Source organism: Enhydra lutris, unplaced genomic scaffold (genome assembly GCF_002288905.1).
Source record: "Enhydra lutris kenyoni isolate GAN:26980312 unplaced genomic scaffold, ASM228890v2 scaffoldscaffold86, whole genome shotgun sequence".
Taxonomy (NCBI): Eukaryota; Metazoa; Chordata; class Mammalia; order Carnivora; family Mustelidae; genus Enhydra; species Enhydra lutris.
Window position 1 is genome coordinate 3,317,336 of NW_019154170.1, and position 25,750 is coordinate 3,343,085.

At 57.2% G+C, this 25,750-nt stretch overlaps 3 protein-coding genes across 3 annotated transcripts; 1 reads left to right on the plus strand and 2 right to left on the minus strand.

Annotated features, from left to right (window-relative positions):
* Positions 1-27: 27 nt before the first annotated feature.
* On the minus strand, positions 28-10,612 carry LOC111161759 (fibronectin type III and SPRY domain containing 1). Its single transcript, XM_022525685.1, has 13 exons — positions 10,510-10,612; positions 9,407-9,502; positions 9,044-9,175; positions 8,143-8,244; positions 7,217-7,239; positions 6,900-7,021; positions 6,400-6,609; positions 3,222-3,320; positions 2,255-2,414; positions 1,838-1,917; positions 611-862; positions 428-516; positions 28-321 (listed from the first exon to the last, which is right to left on the minus strand). The coding sequence occupies exons 1-13, from the start codon at positions 10,522-10,524 to the stop codon at positions 211-213; spliced, it is 1,491 nt and encodes a 496-aa protein (XP_022381393.1). The 5' UTR covers positions 10,525-10,612; the 3' UTR covers positions 28-210.
* Positions 10,613-12,505: 1,893 nt separating this feature from the next.
* LOC111161762 (transmembrane and immunoglobulin domain containing 2) lies at positions 12,506-17,781 on the plus strand. The gene is made up of 5 exons (XM_022525691.1): positions 12,506-12,606; positions 14,091-14,441; positions 17,114-17,146; positions 17,225-17,326; positions 17,721-17,781. The coding sequence occupies exons 1-5, from the start codon at positions 12,561-12,563 to the stop codon at positions 17,726-17,728; spliced, it is 540 nt and encodes a 179-aa protein (XP_022381399.1). The 5' UTR covers positions 12,506-12,560; the 3' UTR covers positions 17,729-17,781.
* A 1,184-nt stretch (positions 17,782-18,965) lies between these two features.
* LOC111161895 (Src homology 2 domain containing transforming protein D) lies at positions 18,966-24,830 on the minus strand. The gene is made up of 6 exons (XM_022525956.1): positions 24,465-24,830; positions 22,897-23,002; positions 22,629-22,817; positions 21,545-21,668; positions 20,236-20,355; positions 18,966-19,152 (listed from the first exon to the last, which is right to left on the minus strand). The coding sequence occupies exons 1-6, from the start codon at positions 24,759-24,761 to the stop codon at positions 18,966-18,968; spliced, it is 1,023 nt and encodes a 340-aa protein (XP_022381664.1). The 5' UTR covers positions 24,762-24,830.
* Positions 24,831-25,750: the final 920 nt, after the last annotated feature.

Consider the following 25,750-nt stretch of genomic DNA (forward strand, 5'->3'; position numbering starts at 1 on the left):
GCCCCAAAGAACCATCGGCACGGCCTGGCCAGTGATTGACTTTTATTAGGAGGTGAGGTAGGGACGAGGGCCCGCCCTGGTGCCCCCTCCCCCCATCAGGAGTTAAGGCTCCAAGCAGCAGGTGAGATGAGGGTGGCAGCTGCAACAAGGCCTGGGCGGCTGGGCGGGGGGTTCCCCAAACTCAGCCGGGCTGGGCGGGCGCTCCCGGGCCTAGGTGAGGCTGGTGTTGGAGCTGCTGGTGGCACTGCCCCGCTTCTGCAAGCAGCGCACAGAGCTGGGGACCTGTAGGCCTGTGGTCACCTGGAAGCTGCCGCACCACACCTGGGGACCAGGGACCGGGGACCGGTGAGCCGCAGGGGCAGGCTCAGGCACCGCAGAGCCGGCCCCGGCCCCACCCCTGCCCGCCCAGCCGCTGAACCGTTCTCACTGTGAAAGCAGGCAGTAGGGGCTGCGTGAACTTGGCCTTGAAGGTGTGCAGCAGCTGTTTGGTTCGGGCGTTGTAGAAGGACAGGAGGCCTGGGGTGGAGGGAGAGCGACGGGGTTGGGGTGGGGGGCGCAGGGAGAGGGGCTCACGGCTAAGGGCGGGCAGGGAGAGGGGGCTCGGGGTCACCTTGGTGGAAGTCGCAGTGCACACCCAGGCAGTCCGGCACGGGGGGCTCCAGCACCTTGGCCTTGTTGGCGTGCTTGGCGGTGAAGCTGACCTGCAGCCAGTTGTTGACGTGGAGGCACCAGGACGCGGCCGTCTTGCCCAGCTGCTCGAAGCGGCCCAGGCTGCGGTACGCCACCCCCACGCCAAACGCCTTGCTGTCCGGCTCATAGCGCACCTCCCAGTAATGCTCCCCGCCGTCGATCAGCGTGTCCCCTGGGGCGGGGGGGGGGGGGGCAGCGGGGGCTGGTGGAGTCGTGTGCCAGAGGTCCTTCCACAAAGGGGTGGTCACCCAGGTATTCCCCAGGCCCCAGCGCTTCCCTCCAGATACTCCTCAGTTCCCGGCTATTCCTCCTGGGGAGTCCCCAGGCTACAGCCACTCCCTCTAGACACTCAGAGAGCCCAGATACTCTCCAAGCCTCAACTAATCCTTTCAGATTCTCTGCAGACCCAAGCTACTCCTTCCAGATGCTTCCAGAAACTTCCTCCAGTTCCTCCCCATGTTCAGCTACTCCTCAGTCCTCAGTCCTTCCAGCGACTAGATGATTCCCAGACCCTTGCTCCCGGCCGACTCCCCAGTACTCCCACAGGCCTCACATCCTCCCAGAGTGCGATGCTCCCTAGCACTCTGGGACGCTTTCCTAATGCTTTCCAGATTCTGCCCAGGCCCCCAGCTCCTGTCCATCTCCCAGCTCAGCTCCTCCACAGATGCGGGGCTTGTCCCCATGTACGTTTCTTCCCTGGGCCTGCTCCTTCCCGACCTCAGCTACTCTCCCAACCACAACTAGGTGAGGCTCTCCCCTCTGAAGTCTCAGTCACCCTGCACACCGCCCCCCTCTGCCCCTTCCCCTGCTTCTTCCTCTAACCCCACCTCTAGCCAAGAATGGCAACCATTCCTTCCAGCTACTTTGCAAATCTCAGGCACTCCACAAACCCCAGGACCCCCCGCACCCCGGGCTGATCTCCAGGCCAGAGCCTACATAAGCTCTGCTCCCCACCCCCGGAAAGCCCACACCCCCCAATCCCCGCACTCCTCCAGCACCACAAGCAACACATTACTGGAACCATTTCCAGAAAGCTTTGGGGGTGGCTACCTCAGTTTTCCCACCCAAAGGAGTTCTCTCCCACCACCCACCATCAGGGCCCTGCCCAGAGTGTCCCATCTGTCCTCCTGTCTCCGCCCCTCCTTACCCAGCACCGTGTAGGACTCAGCAGTGAAGCGGTCCCGACCCCCACGACCTGAAGGCATCCTCTTGGGGGATGGCACACCTCTGTGAGGGGCAGGGAGGGGGAGGCTCAATTCGGGCCTCACTGCTCCCAAGGAGGGTTTCCCCGGCCCGCCCAGCCACCATGGTCTTCTCCTCAGTCCTCCACAGGGTTTGGTTCTTTCACCCTGGGTCCTGCATATCGTGCCCTTCCCCGTGTGGAAAACCTTTTAGGTGGCAAAACCCAATTAAAAGCCTCTTCTCCCTTCATTTACTCTTGGGGCTCCTCTAGCTCTGTGTCCCTCCTTCCACCCCAGCCTCGACCATGCTGGACCTTGGGTGTCCGTGTCCAGCTCGCTGTCCTCCAGCAGACACTCAGGGAGGGCAGGAGGGGGCAGGCTACCTGGCTGGGGAGTTGACGGGAGATGCCGTCCGCCCCTTTCCATCTTTCTCGCGAGCCTTGATGTCCTGGACCTTCCCGCCCATGGCGTCCCACTCCACAGAGAGGTCCTCCACTCGCAGGTTCTGGTGAGATGTGGACGCATCCAGGCGGAACATGAACGCTGGGGCCGGGCAGACGCGGGAGTCACAGAGATGGGGAAACCCGGAGAGACACAGAGAGAGACAGAGAGACAGACAGTGACCAAGACAGACCGTGACAGGGACAGAGAACAGAAAAAGACAAGGGCGACAGAGACAAGGACAGAGAGAGGGTGACGGACGGACTCAGGGGCAGACAGACAGACAGGACAGGCAGCAAGACACCAAGACAGATGGGGAAGCGCAGTAGGGGCAGAGAGTGCAGCCAGGGGAGGGACGGCTGGGAGCGTGTTGCCTAAAGGTTCCTTAGGTCCGAAGGTATTTCCAAAGGGCTTGTGCTCTTTGCTTCTCTTGGGGATTGACCGCAGGAGAAGGGGCCGGGTCATACATAAGACAGTAGTTTAGGTACACTGCAGAAGGACTGCCTATGAGGGCACGCAAAGGTGTTGCTTCAGGAAAGTAAGATCGGGCTTCGCGACGGATATCCCCCCCCCTTCTCTAAGAGCCCTTATCTTTTTTTCTTTTCTTTTCTTTTTTTTTTTTTTAAAGAAGAGAGAATGAGTGTGTGTGTTGAGGTGTGTGAGAGAGAGGGAAAGAGTATCAAAACCATACAGGCACCATGGGATCAACTGCAAAAGCAAAAAACGATAGCAGGCACATAGTAGACACTTGGGCTGAGGAATCTACTGTGGATACGTGCTGAGCTTCCTGGCAGCCAGAGCAAAAAGGGCCACAGAACCCCGATTAGAAGATTATCATTATACACCAGAACCTGGGGCCCTGGTGTGAGGGGCTATGGAGTCACAGACAAGGTGGGGAGGGGCAGTCACCTGGTGTCTCCAGGGTCACCGGCTCAGAGAACTCGCCTGCCACGGCCTTATTACAGGCCTTCACACGAAAATTCATGTATTTCATGTCAAACTTGAGACCTAAGACAAAGAGAAAGATCACAACGTTGTGTGTGCTTTGAGCAACTGGTTATAGGTCCCTGCATCCCCCAGTAATCCCACCACTCCTCAATCTAAGGACCACATTGCAAAGGACATTTTATCCCTGAAAAACCCCCCTTGCCCTCATTCACCTGCAGGGCTATGGATGACTTGGCTTCGCCTCCAACCCAGACTGGCCAATCAGAATGCTTTAGGAAGCAGTAACAGCAATTGGTTCAGGAATAGCACATGACCCAAACTGGCCAATAAGAATCTTCCCTGGGGCGTTGGTCTGGTATTCTAGGGAGCAGAGTCACTGTCTTGTCCGGGGTGGCTGGAGGATGCTCCTCTTGGGAAAATTTCTCAGTGCATTTGCAGGCCCCTTCAGAATGCAGTCCCCAGATCCAACAAAGTGCAGGGAACAACGGTGAGCCAGTCATTTGCTGGAACCCCTGGATCTAGCCATGCCGGGCTAAAAATTTCCCCTACTTCTAGGATATGTCCCACACTCCCATCTGTCCTTTTTGTATTCGTTTCTTCCAGTCTTAAAAAATAAAAAGCAACTACCTAGTTGTCTTTAGTTATGTTTCCCCTCAAACTAAACCTCTTTCGAGAGCTCTCTTCATCCCTACCCCCTCTCTGCTGCCTCGCTCCCTCTCCCTCCTCTGGCTTGGTCAGTCCCCACCCTGTAGGGTCTCCTGGCTGACCATTCCTTCCCTCCTGGAACATTCTCTTTCCTTGGCAGCCAAGGCACTGTGTGTCCTGGCTAGTCCCTCCATTTGTTCTCCCTAGGTCTCCTTTGTAGGCTCCTCCCTCCTTGACTCCCTTAAATGTCGGGGTGACTCAGTCTGGGGTTCTTACTCATCTCACTCTGCTCCCTGACCCCTCCTTGCCCTTCAGATACCATCCATCCACCACAACACCCACAGCCCAACCTGTAGCCCAAACCACATGTCCAGTTGCCTCCTGAGAGTTCCCCATGGGATGCCCACTCTCTGATCATCCCAAACAGCACTCAGCCACCCCCGCTATAAAACCTCCCATAGCTCCCCTTGCCCTCCTAAAGACCCCGTTCCTCCTCTCACTTCTCTAGTTAAGTGGCAAACTTAACTAGTTCCAGACACAAAGTCTCAGTGCTCTGGCCTCTGAGTCCTCGATCTGATTGTCCTTCTGCTTGGAAGGCCGTTCTCCAGCCACTCCTTCTCTTTCCAGCTGCAGGCTGGCTGCCACCTCCTCCAGGCACCCAGGACTATCTCCCCCTTCTTGGATTCCCTTCTCCGAGAGTTCAGTGCTTGGCTCAGCGACACCGTCTACTGCCCACCCACCCCCCCCCCCCGAGCAAAGATTACTGACCAGAAGGCTTGGTTTTAGAAACCTGGAACCCATCTGACTCTGGTTGGTCTGGGCTCACAGCGGGCCTTGGTCTCCTATCTTGCAAACCAACCATCATATTCCCCATCCTAAGTAGGGCTCACATGAGGATGGGATGAGCACAGGCATGTAAGTTACAAACACTAAACCAAAACCCTCTCGACTGTCCCAGTGATCAAGATGGCAGCTGGGGTTCATATAACCTCGCGGGTTAGTTAACTAGGTGAGTGTCTTCGTCTGTACCCTCAGGACCACACACTTTTTTATGAATTCAGCTTCCCGCCCTGCAGAATTCACTCGCTAGGAATTTTGTAGGCGGCAAGAGGGTATGGCGAGGGGGCGATGCATCAGGAAGCCTGTGATACAGCAGCCCTCTGCCTTGATCGTGGTGGCAGTTATGGGAATTTGCACACGGGAGAAACCACATAGGGGAGAGATTACACACGCACACACGGATGACGGCGACTGTATCGCCAGGGAAATGTGGATCGACACCGTGGAACGTGCTCGTGTGGGTTCCTTGGTTTTGACATTGAACTATGGTTACATGAGCCGCTATTAGGGGTGAAAACCAGGTTCTCCACACACTATTCAGCCTGAAAAAGGAAGGAAATCCTGATCTGCCCTACAACACAGATGACCCCTGGGCCCACCGCTCTCAGAGAAATAAGCCAGATACGAAAGAACAAATCCTGTTGGATTCTGCTCACGTTAGGTACTAAAAGTAGTAAAAATCATGGGGACAGGAAGTAGATGGTGGGAGCCAGGGGCTGGAGAGTCAATGTTCCATGGGGACAGAATTTCAGTTTTGCAAGATGGAAAGTGATGAAAACAGTATGATGGCTTTACAACGTCATGCATGTACTTACTACTACCGAATTGGACACTTAAAAACGGTTAAGATGTAAATTTTACATTATATGTATTTTACCGTAATAAAAAATATATATATATCGGAAAAAAGTGGCGTATGTTTATTTTTATTCCGACGCAAAGGACAGCCCCTCTTGCTGGCTGGTAGCTTTTCTTTCTTGCAATTAGCATGCTCATTATTAGCCATGTATGCTAATTACAGATAAAGAACAGGCTGATTACAGCCCGAGAGCTATGGAGATAGTTATCTTGTCAGCAAGGCGCACCCCCCGCCGCTGAGGATTTCCCTTGGCTCAGGATGGCTTCTGAAACTCATTAGAGGTCCCTGATTTTACCTTCTTCAGACCCTCCCCTCCAGCCTGGGGGATTCCCCCACGTGTTCTGCTCTCTAGCCCCTGCCAAGGAAATCCCCAACACTGGGAGGATGCCAGCCCCAGGAGAGGAGGGATTTTTGTCCGCTTCGCTTCCTAACGCAAGGGCGGCACCTGGTACACCACTGGCACTCAGTTCGCGGAAATGAACGAATGCTGGGTCATAGCTGGGGAGGGAGGGGCTTGGAGAATGTCTTCTCCCTCTGGGCCTCAGTTCCCTCGTCTGTGAAATGCCGATGAGAAGCATGTCCATTACACGTGGGTAAAACCTTTGACAAGCCCTCCGCGAACAGCGCGGGGCGAGCATCAATATCGGTTTCATTATAATTTCATTGTAATTACAACAGATCAGCCCATCCAGGCCCCCAGTTGAAAGCGGAAAGGGGATCCTGGAATTCCTGAGCCACTCCGGGATGGGGGGGGGGTGTGCGGGGGTGTCAGCCGCAGCCCGGAGCTGCCCTTACCGGTCAGGGTGTACTCCGTCTGCCGGATGCCCTCGATGACCATCCAGGGCTGCTCCTCCTTGAGGCGGGGCGGGCCCTCGAAGTTGGTCCGCCGGTATTCCAGCACGTAGTGGTCAATCTTGCTGTCCTCGTCCGGCATGCGCCACACCAAGGTCACACAGTTGTCTGCCACCAGGGACTCGGCCAGGTCAATCACAGGGGCGCTGGGCACTGTCCAGGACAGAGGGAAGGCGGGGTGGTGGAGGGGCGGAAGAGGCTCTCGGTCAGGGTAGGGGGTGTGGCCTTCATGGGATTCTACCCCCCCCCAGTGGGTGGGGCTTTTCAGGGCTCGTCCACTGGGGGCGGGCTTCCTCGTGGCTCCACCCACAGGGGGCAGGGGATCCTCAGGGCTCCACCCCCAGGGCCAGTGCCTCCGAGGTTCCAATCCCAGGTTTTTCCCGCCTTTCTCAGTGTACCACCATTGCCCCGAAATCCAGGCCCTGAGAAAGTTCCCTTCTCACCAGGTAGGAATTTGAGTGCCTGTAGCATCCTCCGCTCCTGCGCGAAGTCCACCATGAGGTGACTCATGTTGTCGCTGACCTTGGCCTTCAATGACAGCCGGAAGGCAGGGGCCATTGTCACACTGCAGGGAAGAAGGTGGAGGCAGCCTGCTGGCAGGCATCTCAAGAGGGTCCAGGCCCGGTTCTCGGAAGTGTGTGGGAGACCCACTCCCCTTGTTCTGGTCCAGTGCTCTGGGCCCAGAGACCCTCACCTGGGCGCCCCCACCTTCACACCAGGGGCGGGGCACTGGGGTGGGAACAAGATCCCAGCATCTTACCCATCTTTGATTTGCTTGGCAGCCTAGAAAAAGCGACAGAATAAAATTCAAAGAGTTTTCTTGAGTGAATCAGGAAGCTGCTACACAGACAGGAAGACGGAGGCCCAAAGTGGCAGCCACTGGCCAAAGTCCCCTATCACGGGGATAGAAACGCTTGGCCATGGCCCAAAGGGACGGGGGCAAAGACAGGCTCCTACTCCCACCCACCCCTCCCCAGTGCCTGGTGCCCATTTTATCCTGCTGGCCAACTTGGCCAATCACAACACAGGATGCCCAGTGAAATCTTCCTTTCAGATAAACAAAATGATTTTTTAGTGTAAATATGTCCCATTCATGTGCTAACACTGCATGGGACATATTATACTAAAAACTATTCATTGTTAGGGGCGCCTGGGTGGCTCAGTTGGTGATCTTCCGACTCTTGGTTTCCGCTCAGGTCATGATCTCAGGGTTGTGTCCAGCCCCACGTTGGGCCCCACGCTCAGTGTGGAGTCTGCTGGTCCCTCTTCCCCTCCGCCCCCCCCCCCCGCCCTCTCTCCCTCTCAAAATAAATAAATAAATAAATAAATAAATAAATAAATAAAATCTTTTTTAAAATTTGCTAAATTTGAATTTCAGATGCACAAAAACTTTTTAGTATCAATATGTTCCACACAACATCTGGAAATACTTACACTCAACGTTTGCATGGGATCTGCTTACACTAAACGAATTATTCCTCATTAAATCTAGATTTCAGATCAACCACAAATCATCTTTTGGCATAAGGATGCCCCATGGTCTCCTTGGGACATACTTACACTAAATGTTGTAGGGGTCATACTTACACTAAAAAAAAAAAAAACCACTTGGGGTTGATCTGAAATGAAAAAATGTAACCAGGTGTCCTGTATTTTAGGGCACATCCCAGCTCCTGAGGGGCCCACCTGAGGGAAGTCGTTGCTGTCCGTGGCCTGCAGGGTCTGGTTGGCTGTCTCCAGAAGCTCCTCTGAGCTCTCCAGGGCCCGAGTGCAGGCGGCCAGCTGGTTCTGGGAGTGGCATGTCACGGACGGAAGAGACACCTCACTGCATGGCATCAAACCCTTTGGGGCTTCCCACTGCCTTTGGGATTCAGAGACCCTTGCCTTTCTCCAACTCCGGGTGGGGGAGGGAGGGGGGAGGGAAATGGGGCATCCCTCCTGGTAGCAGTCCAGAATCACCTGGGGATCCCTTTCTTTAACTGGGAATCCCTCTTTTTAAAACTCACATGTCCGGGCCACACCTGAGCCCTGGGGCCCCCAATTCTCCTGGGATTGAGGATCTGATGTTAGGAAGTTGTCCAGGACGGTCTGAGGCAGCCCCAGTGCCTGGGTTTAGAGTCCAAGACCCCCTAGGAGCTGCGGGGTTGTTGGGGGGCAGCATTTAGCAAGAGGGGATGTTGCCAGATCTGGGGGACCCATGGGAAGGGCTGAGAAATTGGAGGTGCTGGGTGAGGACTGGAGAGAGGGAGCAGCCAGACATGGGGGTGGGGCTCTGGTGACAGAGAAGGGGGGCAGGAGGTGGGAGGAACAGAGATCAAGGAGAGCAGGTGGGGGCGGGGACTGATGGGTCAAGGCCAGGGAGGGGGCTGAGAAGAGACCAAGAAAAAGAGAAAGTGAGGCCAATACCCCTGGGGTGTCTGGTTCTGGACGCCGGAGACCCTTGGGGGTCTCTCCAAGACGCGGGGCGGGAGGACGAACAGGTTTGGTGGCAGACACGGAAGCCATATGGGCTCTGCTGAGTCTGAGGGGTGCCGTAGGGAATCGGGTCTGGGTGGGGTCTGGGGGGCCCCCTCCCTCCCCCACACACCTGCAGTTCGTAGGTGCGGCTGGCGCGGTCCTGCTTTATCTTCATGAGCATGCCCTCCTTCAGCTCCTCCAGGAGGGAAAAGAGGGACTGGAACTCGGCCTCCAGGTCCTCCTGCACCTTGGTGGAGTTTGCCTTGGAGAGACGTTGCGGGGTCAGCCGGCCCAGAGGTGGCCAAAGCCCATGCTCAGATGGGGAAACTGAGGTCTGGACACCAAAGCCGGGCCATGTGTTGGATGGGCAACAGCAGGAACAGGCTAACTCCTCTTGCTGCCCCTCCCGCCCCCCCACCCCCATCCCTTCCACCCACCTGGCCAAGAGGTCCCCACTTCCTTCCATCCCTCCCCCCGCAGGTGTCAGCCTCACCTCCACGTTCAGCAGCATCTGCTTGAGGGAGTAGATGAAGCTCTGAATCTCTTCATTCTTCACAGCCAGGGTAGTAATGATCTTCCGCAGGGCCTCCTGCCGCCACGGGAAGCACGCATACAGGCAGGGCTGGTAAGCCCCCCTGGGCCAGGCCAGGCTCCCCCACCAGGGGCTCCCCACCCTGCCTTCCTGGGATCCAGGAGATGCGGGAGCCACAGTGCCGGTGAGCTCAGGCACCCGCCACGAGGCAGGCCCTGGGCAAAGCTCTGGCCGCGTGTTCCCTCCCCTAGCAGATGGGCATTGCAAGCAAGCCCGTTTTTACAGCGCAGGAAACTGAGGCTCCAAAGGAGGCTCTGGGGAAGGGGCAGACTCTGGCCCTGAGCCAGGTCCGCCTCCGCACAAAGCCTTCAACCTCGTACCTATCCGAGGGCGGGGCATGGGGTGAGGGGCTCCGTGGGGAAAGAAAACCGCAGAGCAAAATCATGCCTGTAGAAAATGGGCTAACCTGGGGAAGGCGATACCTGGGGAACGGGGATTAGCAAGAAGAAAAGAGGAACCTGGAGAACAGGGTGCCTGAGAGCCCAGGTAACCGGGCAGGGGGAGAACGAGGTCTGGGTGAGGGGACGCCTGGAGAGAAGGAAGCCGCGTGGGAGGATCCTGCTGGGGCCTGGAGCCCTGACCCAGGCCTCGGAGGGGTCGCATTCCTGGGGGTGCAGGGTCGGTGGGACCACCAGTGCTGAGCTAGAGGGGTGTCCACCCGGGAGGGGCGGGGCAGAGCCCGGACACCTGGTCCGCAGTCCGGATGGAAGGCGTGGGGGATGGGTCAAGGCTGGGGCCGGGATTCTGGGCGCCGGTGCCGGGCATGGAAGGGATCCCGTCTGGATCCCGGCCAAGATCATCTTGGAGAGGTCGGGGTGACGGCTGGGGGGGAGCTGCGTCCCGAATTAGAGGGCTAGATCCGGGAGGGGTTGGGGCGGGGGTGGGGCCTCCGCCGCAAAGCAGCTGCGGGGGTGGGGGGGGGGCGCTGCGGCATCACCTGGTCCCCTCCCCCTTGTCCACCCCCACCGGGGGCCCCGCCCCGCCCCGCCCCGCCCAGGTCCTACCCTCTGGTCCTCCATGGCTTCAGCCCAGGTCGTCCCCGGCCCGGCCCGCGGGCCCCTCTCGCTCTTCTAGCCCTCAAGCTGCCTTTGCCGCGACCACGAGCCAATGGCCCGCCGAGCCCTGCCCGCCGCCGCCGCCGCCGCCGCCGCGCCCCCCGTCAGCGCTCCATCACTGGCCTCAGTGCGCACGCGCGACCCCCGCGGCAGGCTGGGAAACGTAGTCCGGCGCTGGGGTCCCTGAGAGCCGGGACCCCCAGAGCCTGGGGCCTGCCAGGCGGCTTTGGTAGTGATGACTGAGCTGCGGAGAGCTGGGAGCTGGGAAGCAGGTTGCCTGCGTTCGACAGCCGGCCCTGCTGTGTGACCTCAAGCCCATCCCCAGTCCTCCTGATGCCCAAGCCTGCCCACTCTTGCACCCGTGTCATTTCGTGCCATCTCCTCTAACTGGAATTCCATACACCCTCCCCACCGCCTCACCCACCCGACCCCGCCATGAGATCTGGCCCCTAAGCGCTCACACTCCTTGCATTCTCTCCTAGCATTTACATTTTGCCGAAGCAGATGTTCAGCCTCCAATGACTTCTTTCTCTCCCCAAGGCACAACTGAACTCCTGCACATCCCACAAAGCCCCAGGCTCTCATATCTCCTCCAGAAGTTTCTCTGTCTGACCGGAAGCCACAGGTCTCTGAATGTCTGTGTCTGGCTTGGTCTTCCCTGTCAGCCTGGGGCCAGATCTATCCAGGATCTCCAGCATTGTCTCTCTGCAAAAGGTGGGGGAAGGATGGAGTTTGAGAGGAAAGTCAGCCAGAGGGGAGGAGGTGGCCTGGGCAGGGGAGGCTGGGAAGCTGTGTGCGTCCGCTGGGGCTGTGTGGGCAGAGTGTCACGGCAGGCAGAGGTCATCCTGTGGTTGATAGGAACAACACTGTCCCAGAGCACATGGGCCCTCTTCTTTTTGGGTGAGAAAAGAGGTCATCACGTGATTGCGGTGACACACTGAGGCCTGAAGTCACCTCCTCCCAGCCACTGGGTGACTGATGCAGGGTTGGCAGAAATTCCAGGGCCTATGAACCCCCCTCAACTGGGCCCCCAAACTTCTCTGCAGTCTGTGGGGACAGGGGAAGCCCCCATACCTGTTGTGGGACCTGAAGCCATCAGTGCAAATCTACTCTGAACCTTAAAGGAGGTTGCTTTGGGGGCCAAATACCGGAAGCCAGGATTCTGATCTTCAGTCCAAGCTCAGGCCTCCTCTCCCAGCCCCCTGTCCCCGCACCTGCATTCCCTAAACTCCCAATGTGCATCCCATCCCCAGCTCAGGTGTGTTTATTTTTTATTTTTATTTTTTAAAAGATTTTACTTATTGGGGCGCCTGGGTGGCTCAGCAGGTAAGCGTCTGCCTTCGGCTCAGGTCATGATCCCAGGTGCTGGGATCGAGCCCCGCTTGGGCCTCTTTGCTCAGCAGGGAGCCTGCTTCCCCCTCTCTCTCTGCCTGCCTCTCTGCCTACTTGTGATCTCTCTGTGTCAAATAAAGAAATAACTAATCTTTTTTTAAAAAGATTTTATTTATTTCTTTATTTGACAGAGAGAGAGAGAGAGCACAAGCAGAGGGAGCAGCAGGCAGAGGGAGAGGGAGAAGCAGACTCCGTGCTGAGCAGGGAGCCTGATGCGGGGCTCGATCCCAGCACCTGGGATCATGGCCTGAGGGGAAGGCAGCCGCTTACCTGCTGAGCCACCCAGGGGCCCTCAGGTGTGTTTGAATAGCATCTCCCGGAAAGATTTGCTCTCACTGGAATGCATTATCCCATTTACGTACACATACTGCCTTTCAGATTAAAAAAAAGCAAAAATGAAAAATCTTTAGGGAAACCCAGGCACCTGAGGAGAGGAAGTGGGGCTCTAAGCAGGTTTAATTACTAGACCTCTGGCCTGGGTGTCACATCTGCATCCGTGACGGGGGTGGAGCTTGTGGCAGGAAGTCTGTCACTTAGGATGGTGGGGGTTGGGGAGATGGGGTGAGGGTGGGACGCTAGCCAGGAGAGGGGTGCCTGGTGGGCCAGGAATGGAGTCCCTGGGCACAGCGCTTGTCCTCCTGGTGCAGTTCTGGGGTGAGTACTTGCCCCCCACCACCGTCCTCCCTCCTGTTGCCCATCATCTCAGCAGCCTGCCCCCTGGTTTTGAGCCCCTCGAAACGAAACTCTGTGCTTTGCTAGACAGGGACTGCTTCTCTGTGATACTCAGAAGCTTGCGAGGGCTGAAGGTTGTAGCAGGATACTCGGAGTGGGTCCGTAGAGTAGAACTCACACCAGCACCTACACACCAGGCTTGCGTGAGCTGGTGCCGCTGGCGTCTTTCTTCTCCCTCCACGGCATTCCCTTTCTCACCCTTGTGCGGCCTGTTCGCTTTTCTTTCTTGCTTGCTTCCTTCCTTCCTTCCTTTTTTTTTTTTTAATATTTTATTTATTTATTTATTTGACAGAGAGCAAGAGCGGAGAGGCAAGCAGAGGGAGAGGGAGAAGCAGGCTTCCTGCTGAGCAGGGAGCCCGATGCGAGGCTCGATCCCAGGACCTTAGGATCATGGCCTGAGCTGAAGGCAGAGGCTTAAGTGACTGAGCCACCCAGGCGCCCTCTCTTCCTTCCTTCTCTCATTCTCTCTCTGTCTCTGTCTCTCTCTTTCCTTTTTTTCTTCTGACACACCAAGTTCGATCCCACCTCTGGGACCTCGCACCTGCTGTTCCCTCGGCCTGGATCTCACCTCTCCAGCATCAGGAGCGATCACATCTCAGATGCCAGCATCTTGAGCCAAACGCACCCCTTCTGGGGGCTCGGACAGACACCTCAGACATCTCGGGGGGCCCAGGGCAAACTTTTCTTCTACTCCAGCCCTGGTCTTCTGTCAGGGTCCTCCATATTGGCCCAAAGCCACCGCCATTCACATGGTCCCTGAGGCTGAAACCTTGGGAATCTGCTACTGTCCCTCTTTCCCTCTTGCAATCCATTCCTCTGCGGATTGCTTTTTTCCAGGGTTCAGTCTGTGCCTATGCTCCTGGCCCTCATCCCCCAGCCACCCTGACCCCCACCCACACCCCACAGTCTGTTCTTACCATAGCAGTCAGGGTGATCTTTTTAAAACTTAAATCGGGGGCCGGCTGGCTGGCTCAGTTGGTTGAATGTCCGACTCCTGATCTCAGCTCTGGTCATGATCTCAGGGTCATGGGATCCTGACATGGGGATTTGAGTTCAGTGTGTGTGTGTGCGGGGGTGTCTGCTCGAAATTCCCTCTCCCCCTGCCCTTCCTCCTGCTTGCGTGCTCTCTCTCTCTCTCAAATAAATAAAACATCGGGCTCCCTGCTCAGCGGGGAGTCTGCTTCTCCCTCTGCCTCTACTGCTCCCTCTGCTTGTGTTCTTTCACGCTCTCTGTCAAATAAATAGACAAAATCTTTAAAAAGAAGAAGAAGGAGAAGGAGAGGACTTTGAGGCTCAGATCATGTAGCGTCAGCCCTGTGGGCTGGGCTCAGGAGGGGAGTGAGTCACACACACACACACACACACACAGGACAGCCTTACTCTCTTGTATCCCCTCATCCTGCAAGGAGCCACAGGCCTGAGAGTGCAGCAGGAGCCCAAGTGGCTGCGGGCGACTTCGGGCAGCCGGGTGACCTTGGCCTGCCAAGTGATACAGTCCCAAGTCTGGGAGCGGCTCCGTGTTGAGTGGACCAAGGACGGCGTGTCCCTGTGTGAGCCGCACATCACCAACGGCAGCCTCAGCCTGGAGGCCTGTGGGCCCCGGGGACAACTTTCCTGGAAGCCACCTGGCAATCTCACCCTGCGGCTGGACCACGTGAGCCTCAACGACAGTGGGGACTATGTGTGTTCTGTCACCGAGGAGATTCCTAACCTGAACATGAAGCAGGGCAATGGCACGCAGCTCCTGGTGGTGAAAGGTATGGGGGCCCATGGAGGGAAGAAGGGATCTTAAGGTTCTAGAATCTCAAAGTCCTGGGAACATAAACTCTAAATTCTTCCAACAGGATTCTTAGAAACAGAGATCCTGCAAAGTCAAGAACATCCAGTTCTAGACTCGCAGAACCAAAGACATGCTGAAACTTATAATTCGAGACCAGGACTCAGCAAACATTCTGGAAAGGGCCACAGAGTACATACTTCCTGCTCTGTGTTCTATGTTTGACTCCACTCTGCCGTTACAGTGTGAAAGCCGCCCTAGACCTGACGGGCGCGAATGGGTGGGGCTAGGTTCCAATAATACTTTATTTAAAAAAAAACAATCAGTGGGCCTCATTGGGTCCACAGGCTGTAGTTTGCTGAGCCTTCTTCCCGAACTCCCCTTGCACCACCACCTTGCTCAAGAAACAAGATTTCCTGCCTCCCACATCCCTTTCCCCCAACCAAGCCCACACCCATTATCCTGTCTTTTAGCCGCATAGACGTACTTCGCTGGCTTTGTGTGCTACTTAAGGGAAATCACAGAGTGCATTCTTTTTTGTGTCTGGCTTCCTTCATTCAACACTGACTTCCCCCCACTCAGCCAGAAGGTCCGTCCATCCCGGTCATGCAGCAGCGGAATGTTCTTTCTCTTTGCTGTAGATCCACCGCTGTCCGTCCTCCAATCCAATTTCCCGTGATGGGCATTTGCACAGCTCCCAGTTGTTGGCAATCACGAATAAGGGCACTGTGAGCAGTTTTCAGCTGGTCGTTGGCTAGCCTATGTACACATTTCTGTTGTGCCTCAGACTATTTGAGAATCTCGAACCATAAGACAGAATCATGCAGATTTTGAATCCTAGCGGTGTAAAATTCTAGGCTCTTAAAACTACAGCATTCTTAATGGGGAATCTTGCTCCTCAGGAAGCAAGAATTGGTTCTCGGGGAGCAATGAAAATTTTGCTTTTTTCTGTATAAGGTATGGATGTATGGACAGTACAAAAAGAGAGTCACACTATGTCTGTGGTACTAAAATGTCACGGGGAAACAAAGTACGATTTTAAAAGTCTCTTTGGGGGAGGTGGTAATGAAAAAAGGTTGAGAAACACTGACGTAAAGGAATAGAAGATTCTAGAGTCTTGGAATTGCAGAATCTTGAATATTTTCAGTAGGCTTTTAGAATGTTTCAGTTTCAGAGTGCGTAAGGACAGATAGTTCTGAGGTTCCTCAACGCATGAGACAGGACAGAGTGCCTCCCCAGTTCCTGGCCCAAAGAGGTGACCATTGCTCTCTGGTTGGCAGTACCCTCCCACCGCCTGCCTCTAGGGCGGTGCGCCATGGCCGTCTTGCCTGCCCCCACCTTCCAGTAATGAGAGGAGCAGTTAGCAGTTAGCAGAATCTGGTAGTGGAGGCACCAGGCTGTGCATTGTGGACATCTGCAGGGGTGTGGGCAGGCGCGTGTCCAGCTCCACGCAGCTGGCCCCCCCCCCCACCAACAGCTGCTTGGTAGCCCCCAGGGACCAATGCCAACTTTATTTTCTTTTTAAGATTTTATTTATTTCTTCATGAGTGACAGAGAGAGAGGCAGAAGCAGAGCGAGAAGCAGGCTCCCTGCCCAACGCAGGGGCTCGATCCCAGGACCCCAGGATCACAATCTGAGCTGAAGGCAGACACTTAACCCACAGACTGAGCCACCCAGCGCCCCCCCCCCACAACACCAACTTTAAAACATTCACGATGAAGAGGTCGGGACACTGGGCCTCATCTTAGTCACACCAGGAACCTTTGGCTGGAGTTTTTGTCAACTACACAGACCTGGAAACATGTCCCCCATGTCCTCACACAGCTGTTCACTTGCTGTGTGACCTTGGGCAAGTAACTTGGCCCCTCTGTGCCTGTTTCCTTAGCTATGAGTTAGGTGGATTTGAAGTAATTGTATCGAAAGCGTTTATTATGGGGTCTGGAACATGATAAGTCCTCAGTAAACCTAAGTGACTATTTATGTCTGTTATCCTGGTTATTCAGCAAGACTCAAAAGTTCAGGACTGTATAAGCTTTTTCCTTCTATCTTTTCTTTTCTTTTCCTTTCTTTCTTTTTCCTAAAGCAGAAAAGGAAAGGGGAGCTGAGGTGAGCGACACCTCTGTTCAAAGCAGGACGGTGTTGCTGCCTGGGTGCGGGACTCCAGTGACTCAGACTGAGACTCGGTTTCCTTGTACGAAAAATGGGCTTGACAGCAGAGTTGAGCTAAAACAAAACAACAACAACAACAACAAAAACCCCGGAGCCCTAAAGATGGTGGATCCCATGACCAGTATCGGGTATCTCCCGGTGGGAAGGATGGGGCTCCTGATGTCAGTGATGGGGTTTATGGGGACGACAGGGCTTGTGATGGGAATGGTGGAACCTCTTAAGGGAGTTATGGGGTTCGTGGCAAGGATGGTGGAGCTCAGGATGAAAAACATCCGCTCGGCGATTGTTTCACAAGGACCAAGCAAGGCCGAAATGGGCCGCCTCGCTCATAGAAGAGGAAACAGGTCCAGAGGGACACCTGCTCGGACTCAGGCAACATGGCAGGGGCAGAATCCTGACTCCTTGTGGGGTGGGGGGCCCTGACCCTGAAGGGTGGAGATTGGACTCGAAGTTGCCCCCGAGACACAGGTTTCTTCCCTGCAGATGGCGGGTCCCCGAACCAGACCACCGACGCAGGTGAGCCCCAGCCCCGCCGCCCGCCCCGCCGCCCGCGCCCCGCCCCCCGTCAGACCGTCCCGAACTCCCCCTCCCCAGGACTCCCGCTGGCGCCGCTGGTGGCAGGGGGCGTGGCCGTGGCCGCCATCGCGCTGAGCGCCTGGGTGTGGGGCCGCTGTCGCAGCAGGCGCGAGGACTCAGGTGAGCGCTCGGGGGTCTGGGCGGGCGGCAGACGCGTTCCGCCGCCGCCCTGCCCCCGCGTGGCGGAGGCGGGAACTGCAGCGGCTCGACCGGGAGGGAGGGCGGGTGGGGCTGCGCGGGGCGGGCGAGAGGAGGGGAATAAAAGGAGAAACGTTCCTGTTTGGCAGAAGCAGAGGTAGGCTGGGGAAAGCCAGGCTGTCTCATGGGATTTTCGCCTCAGCGTGTGTCCTCCCTCCCTCCCACCCTTGCAGCGCATCCTCTCTACGGGAACGTCCTCTACCAGCCCCGGGGGGCCCCAAAGAAAACTAAGGCGTGGCGTGCGGAGGGGAAGGTGCTGGACATCCCCAGGGAGGACCAGAAGAGTCAGAGCTTCTATTCGATCTCTTTCCCCCAGCCTCCTAGCCCCCAGCAGCGCCTGGCCCAGAAGACTTGCCCCAGCCCCAGGTCGAATCACCCTATATCTACTGCCCGCGTCTCCCCTGACCCACGCCCCTCGGGGCAGCAGAGGCCAGGAGGGCTCCTTGAAGTGGGAAGACGACTCGAAACCCCAGAAAAGACCCCCTCCCACCAACGGCCATGTGAAAATGTGACTGATTTCCCAAAGAGTCAGGGAGTCCAACAGCCCAGCCCAAGACCCCGTCCTCATTACTGTAACGCTGGTCTCCTCCCTCACCCCCAAAGCAATCAATAAAGGCTTATAAAGGAAAGCCAGATTTTGTGATGTTGGGGGTGTTAAAGATGTCTGAGGGGTCGTCTGGGGCTTCCTGAGACCCAGGATGGCTGGGGGGGGGGTCCACTGTGGCGAGGGGGCTCTGTGATGACTGGCCAGCTCCCCCCTCTTATCCTTGGAGTGTCATGTCCAATTAGCAGAGAAGCGATGTCCCCAACTTCCACACAGCGCCTTGAGCTGGAAGCACCCCCCACCCCCCGGTCAGTGTGGAGATGAAGGGTGACGGGAGACATTGGGGCTCCCTGGAATTTATCACACACCCCGCCCCCAGTCTCCTGCCCGACTGTCACCTTGATGTGACACCAGCTGGGATCAGCTCCCCTCCCCCACTTCTGCTGTTTCCATGGGGACAGATGTCCTTTCCGCAGCAGCATCAGGCCACGGCTGTCTGCCTGGGTGTGAGGGAGGGGCCGGGTGGGGGCAGGGCTGGCCTGAGAGCCTCCCCCCTCGGTTTCTCCATCTTTGTATCTGTCTGTATCAGCTGTCCGGGTTTTCCTCTGACCTCATACGCTCTCTCCCTGCCTACCCCGGGCTCTATTACTTGTGATCCCCCACCCCGGCCCCCATGAGTAATTCAGGCTTCACTCCCAAGTCATCTCCCAAGTGGAGCTGGGGATGACCTTCCCTTCTAAGGGTCTAAGGGTCACTCACCCTCTCCTCTCCCTGGGGCTGGGATCCCCGCCTCCCAGAAAGGACACTTGAAACACACAATAACTTATTTATTTTCCAGGCCAGAGAAGTGCTTGGCGACACAATTCTGGACCTTAGCACCTAAGAGGAGGGCCAAGAAGGCAGCACTGAGGAAGACCCAGGGCCTGGAGGGATGGCGAGTCTCTGGAAAAACCTCTAGTGCTCGCAGCCAGTGATTCTGGGCCCGCCGGGTGCGGGCAGGGGCTGAAGGTGCTGGGGTCAGGGGTTCTGCGTGACCACTGGGTACAGCAGGGCAAGGTGCTCGGCGCCCTGTACAGGCAGCGGCCGGGAGCTGTAATGCAGGACCAGCTCTGGCACGCTGGCGAAGGGGCCGCTGTGCTGACCCAGCACGAACTGGTTCTCTCGGGTCCGCGCGAACTTCAGGTGCAGGAAGCTCTGGCTGCTCCTGGGGAACAGGCATCACAGAGCGCCTTGATCACGCCCAACCTGCTCACGGTCTCCGACCCTAGAGACCCACCGCCCCTCGTGATCCCCAGAAGCTGGCAGCTGGCATTCCCAAATATTTCTGCTCAATGGCCACTTGGGGCCCAAGCTCTGGGCTTGTTCCCCATTGGCAGGGATGCCTTGCCTGCCTATGTGCTCTAAAGGCCGCTGGAGGTCCTACCTGGTGGCGGCTCCTCCCCTGAGGTCAGGCTACACTTTCCCCCCAAACCTTCTGAGCCCTTGCGCTACCCTTCCTGGGCTTCCCACGAGTTAACCCCCAGTCCGGAGCCCCTTTCCTTTCTTGTATCTCTGATGAGTGGAATGACTTTGAACCTGGGAATGATCTTATCATGACTAAAATGAGTGAAACACATCCTGTTGCTGGGGCACTAGTCTCAGTTCCGTGTGCCTGTGCACACATGAGTGTGTGTTTCATTTCCTAGTGGCAGTATTACCATGAAGCAGGCGCTATTTATATCTTCATTTCGTAGATGAGAAAAGCAAGGCCCAGAAAGGCTGAGTCATTTAGCTAAGGCAACACAGCTGTAAAGTGGCAGAGGCAGGATTTAAAGCGATTCTCCAAGCCCTCTTCAATCTTGCCCTTTCAGGAATCTCACACTCAGATGCCTAGTCGAGTTCTGGGGCTTTTTATAATCACACACACTTGGAATCTTAGGCAGAGAAGCTTGTAGAATCAGGGTCTCAAAGTCAAATGCCTGCAGGGCCACTAGGAGATTCTGGCCCCGAGAGACACAGTGGGTATGCTTCAACTTTTGGGCTGGTGGAGTTTAAAGGAAATATCTAGTTTCCCACCTCCCTCACATCCTAGATCTACTGGATGGCTTGCACTCCACCTTCTTGCATACCCCCAGTGACAGGGTGCTCACTCTCAGTTGGAAACAGGCTTGTGGCCTCCCTAGAAGCCCTGCCCACTGGCTGCTGGCGCCACCCTCTGCTCCCACCAAAAAACCCAAAAGCCAAAGCCGGAAAGCCAGAGGCAGGGAGTCCTGTGAGCCTCGGTCCCTTCAGGGGGCTGGGGGCTCACCTGAGGGACAGGGAGCAGTCTTGGGGACTGGTCTCGCTGAGCCGCACGAGGTAGCTGCCTGCCTTGCAGAGAGACAGGAGATTCTCAGCGTCTGCCCGGCTCAGTGGGCCGTGAAACCACCTAGGGGGCGGGGGCAGATGTCTCATAAAGGGCGATCCCCCTGCAAACACACCCCTGGGGGCTGGTGCAGGCACAGCCCTTTCCAGGACTTGTGAGCTCCAGGCAAATGAGTGAGAACAATTCCCCTGGGCTTCTCTAGCAGAGCCTGGTTTTCAGGCGGACTCGGTTTTCCCTGCTGGGCAGCTGAGCCCGGGTCCACATGGAGCTGCTCCCTCTGGTTCAAAAGATCCACCTGACCTGGATCTTTACAGCCTCCCTGGGCTGGGTCCCCAGAGTCCTGTTTCCTCTTCCTTAGTCCTTCAAGTTGAACCACTTGCTGCATCTGGCCTTCTGGAGATTTCCCGCACCCCGTATCCCCACCCACCTGCCCACGTGTACCATCGTTCACTTAATATTGAACTGAATGTGCTCAGAGAGAGGTTAGCGGTTGTAGCAAGGGCTCAAGACAGAGGAGCGTCACACAGACTTCGTGGGTTTTGTATTGAAAGAAAATGGAACAGCGAAGAAACGCCTCCCCCTGTACCTCCGTGTTCATCAGTCAGTTCTGTCTGGCCCACCTAAGGGGTTTTGGGAATAACTGTGACGAACACGCCGTGGCGTCTTTGGAACTGGAGGGCTTTAAAGGAAATGCCTAGTTCCCCACCTCACTGGGCTGGGCTCAGCGGGCTTTTGGGGAGCTCCCGGAGGAGCTGCTGGGCTGGAGAGACACGGAGAAGGCCCAGCCCCTCCCAGCTAGTGCACTGCACTCCAGCCCAAAGTTGGGACCCCCCAAAACCCTGCTCCTCTTAGTTCCATCCCAAGATCTCCTGGGGGTGAGGGTGATTTCCATCTCTTTACCCTCAGGCTCAGGAGCTCTGTTTGAGCTGCGTATCATCTTGGGGGTTTGAGCCCTAAGTTCAGAGAGGTTAAGGGACTTGCCCAAAGCTACCCAGCCAAGAGATGCAGAGATCTGAACCCAGACTCCGATGCCAGAGGAATGAGATGCCACGTGATTCTGCTTTGCACCTAAGCTAGATGTCTGACGCACGGCAGGCTCCGGCACCCAGTGAGGGTTACTCGAAGACAGGGATGAGGGGAATGAATGAGTCGTACTTCCCCCGGCCCCCCAGTCCGAGGACTGGAGTCTGCAGCTGGTATGGGATGGGGAGGGATTCAGCCCGGCTCCTCCAACGTCAGCTTCCCCACTCACGGCTGTTTCTCCAGGGGTAGGGCCGGGTCCACGCGCTCTGCGGGCTGGGGGCTCCTGGATGGGGGTCTCCGAAGGTCTTTGGCTGAACCTGCGGTCCTTTCCCACTCGGGACTGTCAAACTGCACTGGAGGGTTAGAGAGGAAAGGGTTAAGTCCAACCCACCTGGGAGGGGCGGGACCGGGGTAAGCCAATGCACTCAGCGGGAGGGCGGTGCCAACTTGGGCAACCTATCAGAATCCAAGGTAGGAGGGGCTGGGTTTAAGGACTGGGCAGGATTGGCCCAGGAGCAGCCAATCAGCCTTCAGAAGAAAGGGGTGTGGTCACTTCTAAGCGTGGTGGCTGGCGAGGGCGGGGCAGATCCACGAGGTACAAACCCTCGGAGGGGGCGAGGGATGCGTTAGGGTTGGTCATTCTGCAGATTCTGCACATTCTGGCCAAGTCCTAGAGCTAGACACCCCCCACCCAAGGTAGGCCAGGTAGGGTGAGGCACTGAGCCCCAGTCTCCCTCCCAGTTATACCTGGGTTCGCACAAGTTATTTCATTTCTTAAAGCTGACCATATCGTTACCCTTTGACAAAAGAGGAAACCGAGGCCACAGACTTGTCCCGTGCTTCCCCAACTCGGGACTTGACCCCAAGCCCGCCTAGTGATAGTTACTAAGAAATGCTACCCTGTTCCCCAGCAGCGCCCGTGGGAACACTTGCTGGCACCCAGCATGTTCTGTAGCTGCTACGGTGATCCCCATTTGATGGGGGGAGGGGACCGATACTGAAAGATAAAGCACTTTGCCCAAGCAAGTGACACAAATCCAGGCCTCCCCTGACCCCAAAGCCTATCCCTGCACTACAATGAGCCCCACGGGTGCTTTGAAGGAGTTTCTGTTCTCGAGGAAGGTACAAGTTCTCCTAGGAAGAGGGCTGTGCCATTATCAGCCATTCACACTTTAGTGGGAATGAATAAACTGCCCCGGTGGCAGGTGATTGGGGGTCTATTTTGTAAGTTGACTCAGAGGATAGACCAGAGCAGGAAATGGACGTGGATATCCGGGGCCTGGGGAGGGTCAAGGCCTGGGTTGGAGGGGTACCTGCAAACGCCTTGGAGATGTGATCTTTCTTCCACTCCCAGGGCTGGTCATACTCATCCGCTGGCCGCTCGTCTTCCTGAGGCAGCCGGCTCTGGCGAGGTTTACTTCCAGAAAGGGCTCCATCTCCTGGCTCTTGGTCTTGCTCCTCATAGGGAGTGTCGTACAGCTGCACCCCCTTGCACGGTAGTTCTGGGGGAGCCGAGAACACTGGTCAGCTCCCACACCCACCGGGGACCCCGTCCCCCTCTCCCAAGCTGCGCTCATTCACCGCTCACGGCCCGCTGGGCGTCGTAGGGCTCCATGTAGCCATCCTCTGAAGGTGGCGGGGGAGGCTGGGCATCAAAGGGGTCTGAGTACTCCATGTCGAGCTCCAGCTGGAGAGAGAAGTAGAGAAGTAAGGGAGTGAGTGGCAAGGGCTACAGGGGGACCAAGCCCAGCCCTAGACACCCCCTCTGGGGTGATGGTGCACCTCTGGTTGGCTGACTCTTCCCCTCCACGAAGCTCATTGTCTCTGGGGTAGGGAGTCCTCTGTCCCACGCACCAGGTTTGCATTCAGATGCCAGCTTCCCATTTCTCCTCCTGCCACACAGCCCCAACTCCCTCCTTCAGTAATTTTAATGTCGGGACCCCTGGGTGACTCAGTTGGTTAGGCGTCTGCCTTTGGCTCAGGTCATGATCCTGGGATCCTGGATCCTGGGTCCTGGGATCGTTCCCTGCTCGATGGGGACTCCCTGCTCTGTGGGGCCACTTCTCCCTCTCCGTCTCTCCCCCGCACCCAACTTGTGCGCGTGTGCTCTATCTCCAATAAAATAAATAGAATCTTTAAAAAAATAATAATTTTAATGTCTATCAGCTGCGAGCCGTGTTCTAAATACTTCACATGTGTTTCCTTGTAATCCCAACATCCAGAAGTACATTAGCCCCATTTTACAGATCAGGAAACCAAGCCACAGAGAGGGTAAGTGACTTGCCAAGGGTCACACAGCTGGTAAATAAGAGGCAGGGTTTCATCCCAGGTGGTCTGCTTCCTGGAGTCCCTGCCTCCTTCCTTCCTCTGGGCTCTTTTTTTTTTTTTTTAAGATTTTATTTATTATTTATTTGACAGACAGAGATCACAAGTAGGCAGAGAGGCAGGCAGAGAGAGAGGAAGGAAAGCAGGCTCCCTGCTGAGCAGATCTGATCTCTGATGTGGGGCTCGATCCGAGGACCCTGGGATCATGACCTGAGTCAAAGGCAGAGGCTTTAACCCACGGAGCCACCCAGGCACCCCTTCCTCTGGGCTCTTAATCACTGCCTGACACAGCCTTGTGTGACCTTCCTCAAATCATCTGTCTGTCTCCACCCCAAGGATTTGGGATCAACTCCCTGATTCTCTAGGAAAAATACTGGAAAAGCATGGGCACTGGAGGCAGATCTGGGTCAAGTTGTAAGGAACTAGGGCCATTGACCTTGGGCCACTTGCTTCTCTTCAGTGAGCCTTGGTTTCCCCTTCTTTGAAATGGGAGTAGTAACAGAGGAGGGGCACAGTGCTGGGGGTTCCAGGGCTCACCAGGGCTGGACTCACTCAGACCTATTTGGGGAAGCTGAGGGAAGGGGACTAGGGAGTGGGGAGCAGGAAGCAGGAGGACAGGGGGACAAAGCAGGGCCAGAGAGATAGTAGGACAACCAGTGCTGACCCCTGGAAAGGGACAAAAATCAGATTCCGCTAAGGAGGTGGGGGATTGGGGAGCCCCGGCCTGCCCCATAAAACAAGGTCCCCCAAATCCAGGAAACCCAGCCTGGCCTTCCCCGCCCAGTCTCCTGGGGCCACCCAGCATCTGGGACTTAGCCACGCACCTCTTCCCCAGGGCTGCCCAGCAAGACCTTGGCTCTGGCCATGTCGGCAGCCTCCACCTTGATGAGCCGGTGCTTGGGAGAGTCGTACTTGGCGTCTCCGAGGCCCTTGGAGTCCCCGGGGCCGGCGGGGTCGGGCTCCAGGCGGCTGTCTGAGTCCTCATAGGGGTCCTCGAAGTCCAGATTCTTCTGCTCGCGGTAGGCCCTCAGGATGTCGCTCTCCGTGTAGTCTGGGGCCGGCGGCTGCGGAGGGGGCCTCCGACCGCCGAAGCCCAGGTAGTCCCGCAGCCACCTGGCCATCGGTGCGTGTGTCGCGCCAGACCTGGCCACTGTCAGAGGGGGACCCACATGCCCCCTTCCCGCACCCCTTTCTCCGCAGAGTCCCCGGGGAGAAGGGGGGAGGCAGGAGGAGGGGGAGGAGGAGGCGTGGGAGGAGGAAGGGAGGGGGAGGAAAAAGATCAGGTGTGTCCCTTGGCTGGGCTCAGAAGGCGGTGAAAAGAGAAAAGAAGGAGAAGGGGGGTGGTTAAGAAGAGGAAGAAGGAGAGCAAAAGTCCACCTTAGCCCGGCTCCGCAAGGACGGCAGGGGAAGGGGGCGCCCCGCAGGGCCCTGAGCGCCGAGCGCCGGGTGGTCGGGCCAGGGCGAGGGGCATCCGCGGAAGCGCGCGGAGTTTCCGCGGGAAGCTCGGTCCCCGTGCGCGGCTCGGCCGCCCGCCGCCTCCGGGAAGCTCCGGGATTCCCTTCTGCGGCCGGGAGTCGGGGAAAGCGCCGCCGGCGGGCGCCCCCAGCCCGGCTCAGCACGGACGCCTGGGTCCTCAGGGCCGCGGGCGGTCTCCCCCGGGGCGCGGGCGCCGCGCGCAAAGTTGGGCCGCGGGGACGGTGACCTCCGCGCGGCGCATCCTTTGTTGCGCTCCTCTCCGCTCCGGGGGGGAGCCCGGGTCCCGCAGCCCCCGGCCCGGCCGCCTCGATCCGGCCCCAGCCACCCGCACAAAGGGAAATAAAACCTCCTCCAATCCCCCTTCACGCTTTCGGAGAGACTTTCCCCGCCGCGGCCGGGAGGTGGGACTTTGGGGAGGGGGCGCGCAGGCGGCCGCTCCAGCCGCTACCGGCCCCCGGCCGCGTCCCGGGCAGCGACGTCAAGGCTTCCCCGCCTCCCCCTCCGCGGCTTCCCCCGCCCCCACCGCTCCCCCTGCGCCCCCCTCGGAGGTGACTGAGACCTTCAGCTGTTCTGGGAAGGGAGGGGAGCCTCTGCCCGCCGAGGGAAGGGGGTGCGGGGCGGGAGTCGCGGGGCC